Source organism: Melopsittacus undulatus, chromosome Z, assembly GCF_012275295.1.
Source record: "Melopsittacus undulatus isolate bMelUnd1 chromosome Z, bMelUnd1.mat.Z, whole genome shotgun sequence".
Taxonomy (NCBI): domain Eukaryota; kingdom Metazoa; phylum Chordata; class Aves; order Psittaciformes; family Psittaculidae; genus Melopsittacus; species Melopsittacus undulatus.
Window position 1 is genome coordinate 73125088 of NC_047557.1, and position 12604 is coordinate 73137691.

The 12604-nt window shown below is 38.3% G+C and overlaps 1 protein-coding gene across 1 annotated transcript in view; it reads left to right on the forward strand.

Annotated features, from left to right (window-relative positions):
* The window catches only part of MSH3 (mutS homolog 3), a 121986-nt gene that overhangs the window by 89571 nt on the left and 19811 nt on the right, over nt 1-12604 (forward strand). Inside the window, exons 19-20 of the mRNA XM_013127680.3 lie at nt 1980-2094; nt 5486-5643. Of these exons, the coding sequence (XP_012983134.2) occupies nt 1980-2094; nt 5486-5643 (273 nt within the window). The remainder of the gene's footprint in view (nt 1-1979; nt 2095-5485; nt 5644-12604) is intronic.

Here is a 12604-nt window from a genome sequence, read left to right on the forward strand (position 1 = left end):
GAAATCTGTTTTGTTCACTGTACAGAGTTTAAATAATTCACTGAATCTTGAAGAGTGGCTTAGAAGCACATACAGACTGTCAAAAAGGAGACTTCTTAGTGAAACTTGAGGGAAGGTGTCAGTAGTTCATTTTGGAGGGCTATTTAAGGAAAGCTTTTCACATTAACTAATTTAAGTATTTCAGAGGTATGTTTTTGATTGAGTGAGGATTGTTTCCTATCACACTACTTGAGGCATATAAACAAGTTGTGAAGTCAGGACAGAGGTGCTCCACACAGTTGTTGGAGAGAGAGGAGCACCTTCTACAGCTTTGAGGCATCTCACAACCCCTGTGTTGGAAGACTTATCCTTTACATAAAGGATTACAAAATGAACATCAGGGCTCCTGGGCAGCAAAGTCAGATACCTAAAGATGATGTAGGTAGTCCAGAGATGATCACCTGATGTTTGAGAATCTACTCTGCAGACTGAATTTGTTTAACTTGGAGGAATGCTGTTGAGAAGGTGATACCTGACTAAAGGACTTGTTATGCATTCCAGAGCAATTTACCTTTTTTTTATTATTTTATATTATTTTCCTGTCTTATGATGCATAATTGTGTGATTGTAGGAGCACAAGGCAGGGGAGAGCTCTTGAATTACTATAGCTGAAGCAATACTTCCATGGACCCCTTAGAAGCCAGAACAGGCAACAAGATTCATGGCATCCTGAAACCACATCCTGTTTCACAGATACTTGGAAGGAGGCTCAAGCAGTTGAAAAAAGGGAATTACTTCCAAAGTTGAGGGCAGAATTATGAAATGGCAAATGGATTATTTAGCTGTCATCTCCCTCTCTTGAATACAAAGTGGAGAGGTACAGGAGGAAGTACTTCTAGGTATGTGCTCCTCTTTTCAGACCATCATATTACAGCTTCAACTTACGCATCCAGCAAGTGTAGAGTGAAATTTCCTTTCTTTGTCCCCAGTGCCTAAGACCCTGTTTGTATTGGTTTCATCTCAATCATACAACCACTGGAAGTATCTTTATGCTAAAAAAAATCAAAAAGAAATTGTAGTCATAATTCAGTTGAACATGCTGCTTTTGGCTTTTTTGTTCTGTGAAGAACATGCAGCTCTTGGAGATTGAGGTTTTCAGACATGGAAATATGTAACAGAATTATACATGTTACAGTAGTAGACATGTAGACAAATTTACAGCTAAGATGGAAGCATTTGAGACAAAACTTTTTACATAGCTTGGAGATGAGAGAAAAAAAAAGCTATTGATCTGTTTGCATGTTAATTTATAAAAAGATACTGTCATTTCAGTGTTTCAACTTAGGTAGTAAGATCTTTTATAGACAGTTGTTTGATGACTGTTATTGGGTGTTGCTGTTGGATTACAAGAGCTGTGATGTTTATTGGAGTATTATTGCCTCATCATACCCTGGTCTTTGATTTGTGTTGTTTATTGCATTACCAGTCATAAAACAGATGTTTGGACAATTTTCTTTGCTTACATGCTCTGCTTAGGGCTTAATGTAGTAAGAAGCTGAACCAGTTCATCAGCAAGATCATTCTGAGAATATGAAATGTATCTGCAGAAGGTGGCACTTGGCAGAAGTTGGTGCAGTGATGGGATGAAAGCAAACTCATCAGTTTGGGGGGTTTGCTATTGCTAGTTCATTTTGTAGTTCTTACCAGTTGTTTTTTTTTAGAATACACATAAACAACTGAAAACATTCCCTAGGCTATGAAAACTGAAGAAAATACTCTAAAGTTTCTTTTTTTTCAATCTGCTAATATTCTAATATTTTTATACCTGAATGAAACCAAGGAATTCTTTAAAAATGTTTGATAGCAATAATCAATTTTTCTCTCTCCACCCACCCCTCAAAATCTGCATCATAGATGAACCTCCTGCATGCTTTAGTTACAGTAGTTCTAAATAGTCAGTTGCAATAAACATTGAAATTAATGTCTCTTCCTTTTTGCAGACCAACTGTGCAAGATAACCAGCGAGAAATAATTATAAAAAATGGGAGGCATCCTGTGATTGATACGTTACTGGGAGAGCAGGATCAGTATGTTCCAAATTCCACTAACCTCTCAGTAAGTACTGAGATAGCATTTCAACTTCAGATAATTCAAGGGAAGGAATCTGGGATTTGCTTCTTGCCAGGACGTTAAAATAAATAATTTATTCACACAACTGTCTGCTTGGTTGCAATTCAAGAGAGGGATAGCTAGATGTGTCCACCGCTGTTTTGTCTTTTTTCTGCTATCTTACAGCCAGATGCTCTCTTTACAGCCTTGTTCCATCTTAGTGGTATAAAGAAAAGTGATCTCAAAGTCAGAAAAATGAAACTTTAAATTGTTATTTAAGAAAAACCAAAACAACACAGTTTTTTTAACAGCTTCATCAGGAGTCTGCATTTTGTCATAACTTTATCGCTAACTTGTGGAATTTTTTGATGTAGAAGATAGCAACAATTTAAGAATCATAGAATCAGCTAGTTTGAAAAAGACCTTTAAGATCAAGTCCAACCATTACCCTAGGATTGCCAAGACCACGAGTAAACCATATCACTGAGGGCCTCATCTACACAGTTAAGTTTTCTAACTTAAGTCTCCATGTAACATGTTACAGGCTCAGTTTTCCAAATTAATTCTCAGATAGCTCAGATTTTTTTCCAGATATTTATCTACTTTGTAATTTCCTTTCTTTCTGGAAGTACTCATTTCATACAGCATTTCTTGCTCTGACTAAGCAGGTTTGGAGCTCTGACTCTTTACTATATTATATCAAGTACACACAGTGTAGATGGCACATTAGTTGTAAGAAGGCTTTCATATTAATATATGATAAAGATCCCCCCCTGCAAAGTCTAGCTTGCAACTTATATGTTTCTTCTGAGTCTCCCTGTGACTTATTTTCTGCAATAACCATGTTGTGAAGTAGTAAGACTATTATTTACTTGTATTGTTGTCAAGAGAAAGTGTGGGGGCTGCCTCTTAACATTTTCTGTGCAATGTTACCTGAATTGTATGACATAAATTGCCTAAAATTGCTATAAATATGCAATTACCATATGTAGGAAACACTGCTGTACTTTATTTCATGTAATCCATTTCTGATAAAAGTATTTCAATCTGTTTCCTCTAAAAAAATAGAATCTGTTCTTTAAGTTACATGTTCTTTTGACATTTTTGTTAAATATTTACCTGTCTGTATATTTTTTGAAACATTACACATCTATTCTTAATACATGTAAAAGATAGGCTTGCAACTTAACTATGAATACATAAATGCTTTTTCATACGGTAAATATAGAAAAGGTATGCAATAGATGTCAGTGAGGAGCATTGCTGTGATCAACACCATTCAGATTTGTATATCTGTTTCTTAGGAAATATTTTTAAATGCTCTCTGTCCTGCACAGTGATACAGCTATTGTGCAATACTTCAGTTTGCAAAATTATTTGTAAACTTCAAACAAGTGGCAGATGGCACTTACAGAAAATTCAGCACTTCATTCAGTAATCATCATGCACTTTCCCCTCTTAGTCCCATTCTTATGTTGGCTTTCTAAATACTCAATATTACAAAATGAAGTGATCATGGTAGAGTCACTCTTGCCTGTACTGCTGTTTTCAGCTCTTTGTTTTTTGAGAGAGGTGGGTGGGAACTCAGTTTATTAAAATGCCTCTTTTTTTAGTCGGATGTGTTTGAATCAGCAGGAAAATGGATCTTTTGTCGTGTTTTCAGCTGGAATGTTGTTGAACATCTAACTTTAGGAAAAGCTTTCTTGCAATGCCCTGAAATAAACATTCCTCCATTTCCCCCTCTGCTCCACAAACATCCATGGATTCATTTATTACTTCTAACTTCAGCCATAAATTTCAGTAAGATGTTAGCTTGTGTTTGCATGTGGTTCTAAGGGCAGATGGGCTTTGTGGTCTGATGTTACAACCTATGTTCTTTTTGAAAGCTGGCTTTGCAAGCCAGCCACCAGCCTCACAGCATGGATGGAGGGACCCTGGAGGGATACCAAACATGCATGAAGTCTGCAGAATCCAGCAGATAAACTCATTCTGGTTTTAAATATCTATGAATTCTGTTGTGTTGAGCCCAGTGGTGGCCCTGACAAAGTTTTAGTAGCTGTATTGAAACTATACCTTGGAGACTGAATTGTGTTTTTTGCTCCTGTAGAGTCATATGCTTTTTATTACCTCCATCCTTTATTTCTGAGAGCGGCATTTTCTGGATTTTTACTTTATTCTGAATTCCACATAGATAGGGTTTCCTCCACAAAAGCTGAACAGCTTTTTACATATAATAAATACTGACTGCATGTATCTTCTGTATGATCAGGATCATGACATGTGACAGTCCTGTCTGAATTTTATTAACCTCCTTGTTAACAAAATGAAAGCTCTATCAAAATACAAATCTGTAAAGATTGTGATGTTTATTCTGTGATGATTTTGTTGTTGTTGTCGTCCTTGTCACAATGCTTAATCAGTTCCAGGATTCCTAAGCGGTGTGGCTAATGTTCATTATGCACTGCTTGTCCTTTCTTCCGTGCCCCTCCCATGGGGCAATGGAATATGCTGATTGGTTAGTTTGTCAAATTGTTGGATTTCATTGTATGTACCCAGTAGAAAGTAGAAGCTTAATTGCCCAAAGTCCTTGCATAACTTAATTTCCTAGTATTGAGTTAGGCTATGAGAAAGCTTTATAGATTCATTGATGAGTTTTAATTTTGTATTAGCAATTGGCTTGCACAGAGTTTTATTCTATATCCATAGATAGGTAGCAATATTGCTGGGCATCTTACTGCTGAGGTGAGCTCTCACATCTGATTTTATTTTCTGTAGGATTTCAGTGGTTAGGTGCACTGATCAGTCAGAGATTGGATACAGTCAACTCACAGCATCTGTGTTGCAGTCAAATACTGCCAAAGTTGGCAATGTCTTCATTTCTTGCATAGCCAGTCTGTTTAAATGTGCTTATGTTCAACCAAGGCAAGCAATTATGAATAGATGTAAAACCTAGGTAATATCTTTGTCTGCCAGATCTGTCCATTTGACAGTAAGAACTCTTTAACTAGAGAGGAATCCAAATCACAACCAAATTTGAACAGCACGGGCTATGCTGGAAGCTGATGAGTTTCTCCCTTTCTCCACAGAAAATGGCACACAGAATTGCTGGAGTGTTTTCTTGGCTCCTTGATTCATTTTGCTGAAGAGTAATAAAAGTTGATGCTTCTGTCTCAGTAGTCTAGAAAGGTCTTGGGAAGATTTAACCACCTGGGACTTCACAGTATCTAAATGTGAATGTGATGAACTCCTAGAATGAAGCAAGCTGTTCATCTAGAAACAGAATGCTTAATCCTAAGGACTTGTCCTATATACCTCTAAGCAATGTACACACAACATACTTTCTCATAGAAGCACCAGGTGCTGGACAATATATTTGACCACTGTTTTATGTTTCTAGGGGAATGGTGAAAGGGTCATGATAATAACTGGACCTAACATGGGAGGAAAAAGCTCCTATATAAAGCAAGTTGCATTGATCACAGTCATGGCACAGATTGGTTCTTATGTTCCTGCAAAGGAGGCAACAGTTGGTATTGTGGATGGTATTTTTACCAGGTAATCTTTCAAAACTTGCGGTGTTTTGAAAATGTTATTGTGGCAGGGTGGGGTGCGTGTGGGGGTGTGTGTATATCAAAGTATAATTTCATTTTTCATCATAGAGCCACGGGCTAGTTTGGGTTGGGAGGGACCTTGAAACTTATCTAGCTCCAGGTTGCTCAAAGTCCCATCCATCCTGGCCTTGAACACTTCTAAGGGTGAAATTTTTCATTTATACTTGGAAGTTTTCTTTGTAAATCATGTCAGTTTCTCCTATGCAGTACAGTTGTGTATACTCACAGTATTTGAGACTGAGAATGTGGGGTTGCATATGTTCTCTGCTTACTATCCTTCCTCTACTAGCAGTCTTGAACATACTTTACTCTTTTAAAGAATGAATATGGCAGTTCATTTCATTCAGTCTCATTTTTAAGGTAGTGAAAAACTCAGTTTTAAGCTCAGTGATTTTTAAAGATTATTAGTACAGTCAAAGCTTTCATATTTTATAATCTTACATTACCAAGAATTATTCATCTGTTTTTTCCTGTTTCTTAAATCTCTTTGTTAATCAGCAATAGTTTTCTGTTAGTGATGGTATTTTAGATAGAAAATTGCTTACAGTTATAATCTTCATAACAAATGTGTATATGTGGTACAATTACCTTTCCTGAAATTCTAATGATGGCAGTGTGCATGTCAGAGTTACCTTTTAGCTCTGAGGAGAATTTGTAATACTGCTCATCTGGAATGCTTCATCATGTAAAGATGTTGTATTCTTATGCCACACTGTGTCATGATAAAAATGAACGAAACTGTGCTTTGATGCACTTCAGTGCTAACTGCTAAGGACTTGAACAAAATAGAAAACAATTTGTATTATCTTTCCAAAATTAATTTGAGCTGAAAATTCAAAACGGTTCTTTTTTTTTTTCCCCTAACCTTGCGTTGAAAGTAATTAACTGGTTGATTGGATGAGCATTTCACAAGGAACATGGAGATACAGAAGATTCACTTTACATTAGAGAAATAAACATTACAGCATTACAAACAAATTGAAGACTTTTTTATCTTTGTATGTGTGTTGTAGGTGAACTTAGAATACTTGTGCTCACATCATCTTAATGTCTAACTATAGGTGCATAAATCTGTTACTCTTAAGCTTAATATCCACATTTCTCTACTTATATCCAGTTGTCATTGCAATGTAATTATTTCTGCAGAAAAATGAAAACTACAATTTGAAAATCTAGAAATTAGAAGATCTGAGTTCCACTTGTTTCCCAGCTTATTTCTCTAATTCCACTTAGATTTCCTCTACATTATACATTTTTTGCATCTGTTCTGATAAGGTGTAATGTGGTTGAAGGTAAAACTTAGGCTTTTAGATTTAAAGCCAAGAAAGCCTAGAGTGTGTTACTGGTTGTGAGGTTTCAGACTATTTAATTTGGAGCCCAGTCAGATTCTAACACGAGTTTGATTCCTCACCCATCTAAATTGGCTTTGGAATCTCATCTGGATATGCCATTCTTCATTCAATGTGAAATGTGTCAAACACCAGATGAATATACTAAAGACTTACCTAAATTCTTGTCATTGTACTGGCAATTAAGAGTAAACTAATTGGTTCAATGTTAATTACAAAGAGACTGAAAATGTATTATTGAGGTAGAAGTAGTCATGCATTAATTAAAAGACTAACAGGAGGAAAAAAAAACTAAAACAAAACAAACCAGAACCTTGAGTTTGTTTATTATTTTCCTTCAGAAAGCCAAGAATTCAATTTGTAAATTTTTATCAGTGGAACTGCCTGGCTGTGAGTGTGCCCTCAGCAAGTTTGCCGATGACACCAAGCTGTGTGGTTCGGTTGATACACTGGAGGGAAGGAATGCCATCCAGAGGGACCTTGACACACTTGTGAGGTGGGCTGATGCCAACCTCCTGAAGTTTAACCATGCCAAGTGCAAGGTCCTACACCTGAGTTGGAGCAATCCCAGGCACAGCTACAGGTTGGGCAAAAAGGAAATTCAGTGCAGCCCTGTGGAGAAGGACTTGGGGGTGTTGGTTGATGAGAAAATGAACATGACCCGGCTTCAGTGTGTGCTCATAGCCCAGAAAGCTGTATCCTGGGCTGCATCAAAAGGAGCGTGACCAGCAGGTCGAAGGAGGGGATGCTGTCCCTCTACTCTGCTCTCATGAGACCTCACTTGGAGTACTGTGTGCAGTTCTGGTGTCCTCAACATAAAAAGGACATGGAACTGTTGGAACAGGTCCAGAGGAGGGCCACGAGGATGATCAGGGAATTGGAGCACCTCCCATATGAAAACAGGCTGAGAAAGTTGGGGCTGTTCATCCTGGAGAAGAGAAGGCTGCATGGAGACCTCATAGCAGCATTCCAGTATCTGAAGGGGGCCTCTAAGGATGCTGGCGAGGGACTCTTCATTACGGACTGTAGTGATAGGACAAGGGGTAACGGGTTGAAACTTAAACAGCAGAGGTTCAGACTTGATATAAGGAAGAAATTCTTTACTGTGAGGGTGGTGAGGTACTGGAATGGGTTGCCCAGGGAGGTAGTGAATGCTCCATCCCTGGCAGTGTTCAAGGCCAGGTTGGATGTAGCCTTGGGTGATATGGTTTAGTGTGTGATGTCCCTGCCCACAGCAGGGGCATTGGAACTAGATGATCTTGAGGTCCTTTCCAACCCCAACTATTCTATGATTCTATATAGTGTGATTTGAGGCAATCGATTGCACTGCTGGCACAGGCATAACTGTTTGCAATGGTCCACAGAATATTAGAACTTGACTCAGCAGTAGCTTCCATTTCAGTACAAATGTCCAGGAGAATCCTTGAATCATGATTTTGCTTCTGCCTGTGGAGTCTGGGGGCTTTCTTTGACTTTCCTTTCTCCACATATCCAAGTCATGATATCCACACTCCCTAAATTGTCAGTGCTCATTTCTGTCCTTCTGTCAGTAGCCGCAAAGTGGTCTTCAGTAGTCTTTGCCTAACTTCTGCCTTGCTTTCATTATCTCCGAATCAGGAACTTCACCCTCTCTGACTGGAAAAGGAGTAGCTTACCAGGTTCTGCAGCTCAGGGACTCAGGGTGTACAGAGACTGTCCAGGAAGCAGGCACTTCTATTTTTGTGTGTTAGGGTTTTGGGGGTTGGATGGATTTTTGGTTTTGTTTATTTCTGGGGGGGTTGTTTTTGTGTATGTGTCTGTGTGTGGTGTCAAGTGGCTTTGGTTTGGTGGTTTGGGTTTTCTTTTTCAAGGTTCTGGGAAAGGTCTTAAAAGCATGCAAGTCTGACAGACCAGGTTAGCCTGGTATGATATTCAGGGTATTTCTTAGCTTTAGGAAGTTATGCTTGTGCTTGTTTTTAATTCCTGGTTGGAGGAGAGAAACAATAAATTCAACTGTCACATAGTATGCTCTACATTGTTGTGTCCTTAATGCTATGTCTGGCTGAACATACATTTTTAAAGCCTCAGCTTTTGCCAAGAACTCTCCTTTGGTACAGAATGAGCTTGAATGGACCAGAGATTTTCTCTTAACTATCCCCAAGTTTTGCTTTTTGTTTTGCTTTCTTCTGTGTTTTGATTTTGGGGTTGTTTTTGTTTGGTTTGGTTTGTTGTTTTTATGGGTTTTTTTTAACAGGATAACAGCTATGCAGACCTTCTTTCTGCACCACCACCACAGGCCACAAGTGTCTTGCTGAAAAATTAGATTATTTTGTTGATAACTTTGGTATATTTTTAAACCTTTAAAAACATTCCATGGGAAGATGTCAGTTTCCAAGTTATTTTTATCACTGACATGGTGTGTTGTTTTCTAGGTGCTGCTATTAGCATAGCATCCCTTCTGTGAGGTACGCTTTACAGGATGACTCTGTGAAGAGTTCTGTGCATCAGGAGCACCAGCAGTTCTGCTGCTTCCTAATTTTTTTTTAATATTGGTGCATTATGCTGTAGTCTCCTTTTTGTTCGTAGACTGCATCTTCAAAGTGTGAATTTACGTAGGTTTAAGAGATTAACATTCATCTAGGATTTGTATCTTGTGTACTAAAGTAGGGTTTCCATGGAAATTGAAAGGTTGCTACTATGGTTATTCCTTTGGATATATCTAGTATTTATGTATTACAGCTTCTCTTAATTGACTTTAAATACTGCATTATATTAAGCATCTTTTAGAAAAGCAAAAGGAATAGTACTTGTATTGATTACTTCAGTGCAGAATGGTGCAGTGCAAATGGTTCAGTGCAAATAGGAATGATTCACCTTCATGACCTGAGTGTATAGACACAACAGAATACTAAGGCTACTCCAGACATTTAAGTGGTGTTGATAACTTCATCATAAACGGGGGAAAAGGGGAGCCTTCCACTGCATAATGTCCCTAAACCTAGATATGATGTGCTGGGATGCTGTGTGCAATTATGCAATATGGAGGGAGTGCACAATATTTTGAGGATGTTTTGCTGGTTTATATTTTTCTCCTTCTTTTGTTTTCTTTTTCCAGTAAGGGATAATGTTTTCGTGCAGCCTTTGCTTAAAGAATTTAGCTTTGTCAGTGCTGTTACATTTAAGAATTTTAGAAGAGTTTTGGAAAGGTGAGCACCCAGTCTATGTTGCCTTTTAATGGGATTTGAGTGTTTAATTCTCTCATGTTTGAAAATTCCATCCATGTTTCTCCTTGCAGTAAATGGTTTCAATTTTTGCATTAAATTTATCTTTAACTTGCATTGTTCTAATGCAGTTATTCAGACATGGAAATGAATATATTGTTTCTCTGTGCATTGTGTAGAAAAGCAAAGCAAGTGTGGAAACACATACATAGAGGAACAAATGGAAAAAATTCTGTTGCCTTAATCATGTGTTCAGAAGAGGTGATGTTTAGCTACTGAAGAAAGCTGACCTTTAAAGATGTCTCACATAAAATATTGATGTAATTTCTTAGCACTAGTAAACTTCAGCATACTTCCAGTAGGTCACCAGTAGCTCTTCATGAGCAAAAAATTGAGCTTCAAAATTGGGAGAGAATTTTCTAACAATTTGAAGATAAAATATGTTCAAATAAGGAAGCTAATTAATAGTTGAAATTACCAAATGTCTTTTATACAAGACTGTGAAAATCAATTTATTGAAATCACGAGCTACCCTGAGAAAGAATACTGTGAAGGAGACCAACTCCTACCAACTCTAGGTGATGTTAAAGACACAAAGAAGAATTTCCTTCCTAGATCCCCTACCCTCTTGGCTTTCTCTTCTTGTATTGAAATAAAAGCTATTTCACTTCTTTCAGTGGTCAGAAGTAAATCTGCACAGATACATGGTGACATACATCTTCCAGTGAGGTTTTACACCATCAGCCACATTGGGCATACTATTAAAGGTGGAGCTTCAGTTGTCTGAACTAATACAATGCACTGTGCTTCAATTGCATTTGAAAACTGCCTTTTGCAGGTTATGTCCTGCATGCTTAAAGGTTAAAGGAATAAATAGAAGCATCAATACAGTGCATGCAGATTATCCTCTCATGCACATTGTCTCTCTCAGAGTTATCTCGCTGTTTACAGATTCTCAGTCTCTTTAATCCTTATGATGGCAAAGAGATAGAGTTTGAATTGCCCAAAAAGGTATATTAGGGAAACAGAGGGATGTAGGAGTTTGGCAATACAGGTTAACAGGGGGAGTGGTAGGTTGCCTAACTAAGCAGTCATTTATTCTTTCACTTTACGTAAGACGTGCAGTTGCCTGCAGTTCAAGGCAGTTGTCTTGATACGGTCTCTGCGCATCACACAATCTGTATTGAGGCATACAGAGCCATGTCCTACATTTTGTCCTTGTGACAGATGTATTTTTAACATGGAGGGCACTCCTCATTGCTGAGTCTGTAGTTAGGAAATAGTTCAAACTCCACTGTATATCTGAAGACATTATGAAAACAAATGGTGGTTGCTCACCTTGGCTAGAAAGGGATAGTTTTGTTGTTCTAACTTGTATTACATGTCTGTAGACAGTGTCCTTCAGATAATCATGGTCACAAGTGGAATCCTCAACTGTCTATTCCAGCGTTCCAGTTACATAGCTGGTTTGGTATTTTCTTGCTTCTCTGTCTTCCTTGTATAATAATTTTTAACTTGAATAATAGTTGGTCATTCAGCTAATGCTAGAGTGCAGAAATCTTCAGGCAGCTGATCCTTACACATCTGTTTGACATGTCAAAGTTGCAGAGTCCTATAAATTAGGTACTCTGACTTCTAATTTATTGCCATCATACAGTGACCTGACTTTACTAATTTATTCAGCAGAACCTGTGTCCCACTGATGTACTTGCATGTGTCCCCAGCATGCATGTGATCTGCTTCAGTTGCCAGATGTGGAAACCATATGAGAGCATCAGGTTCAGGCTGTGCTTCTTGAAGGTGTATTTGAAGGCAGAGACAGACCTATCCTCCCTGGCCTTCATATGCAGGAAACTGCTTTTCAGGTTTTGTGATCTTTGGGTTTATAAGGAGAAGGATGAAGCAGAAGAAAGGAAAGTATGTTTTCTGTGCTGGTCAAAAACTGTCACCTTCATCTAACACTGAAATAATGTGGGAATTTAATCGCCCTTGCACTGGCCTTAAGTTAGGTCATTTTATTTCAAGTCTTAGCAGCCAAGATCCAATTCCAGCCACCTACCTTGCCAAGGTGTAGTGAGTCTGAGTTGATTAGTGGCTTCAGTCAAGAGAAGGAATTCTGGTGGCTAGAAGGGTCACAGTGCTACTGAGAGACCTGCCAACTGAAGGTTAACTCCTGCTATTGGGAACTGCATTTGAGGACCTACCTATGTGAGTGTCAGCTATGTTCTCAGCTGTTGTGTGTCATGATACAGTTCAGGAGACGCCACTCACCCCATCATCTGCCTAGTCTTACTAGAGTCTACCAAAACATCTCTGAACAGGCTGTATCTACCCTTGAAAAGGGTGCATGCACTAC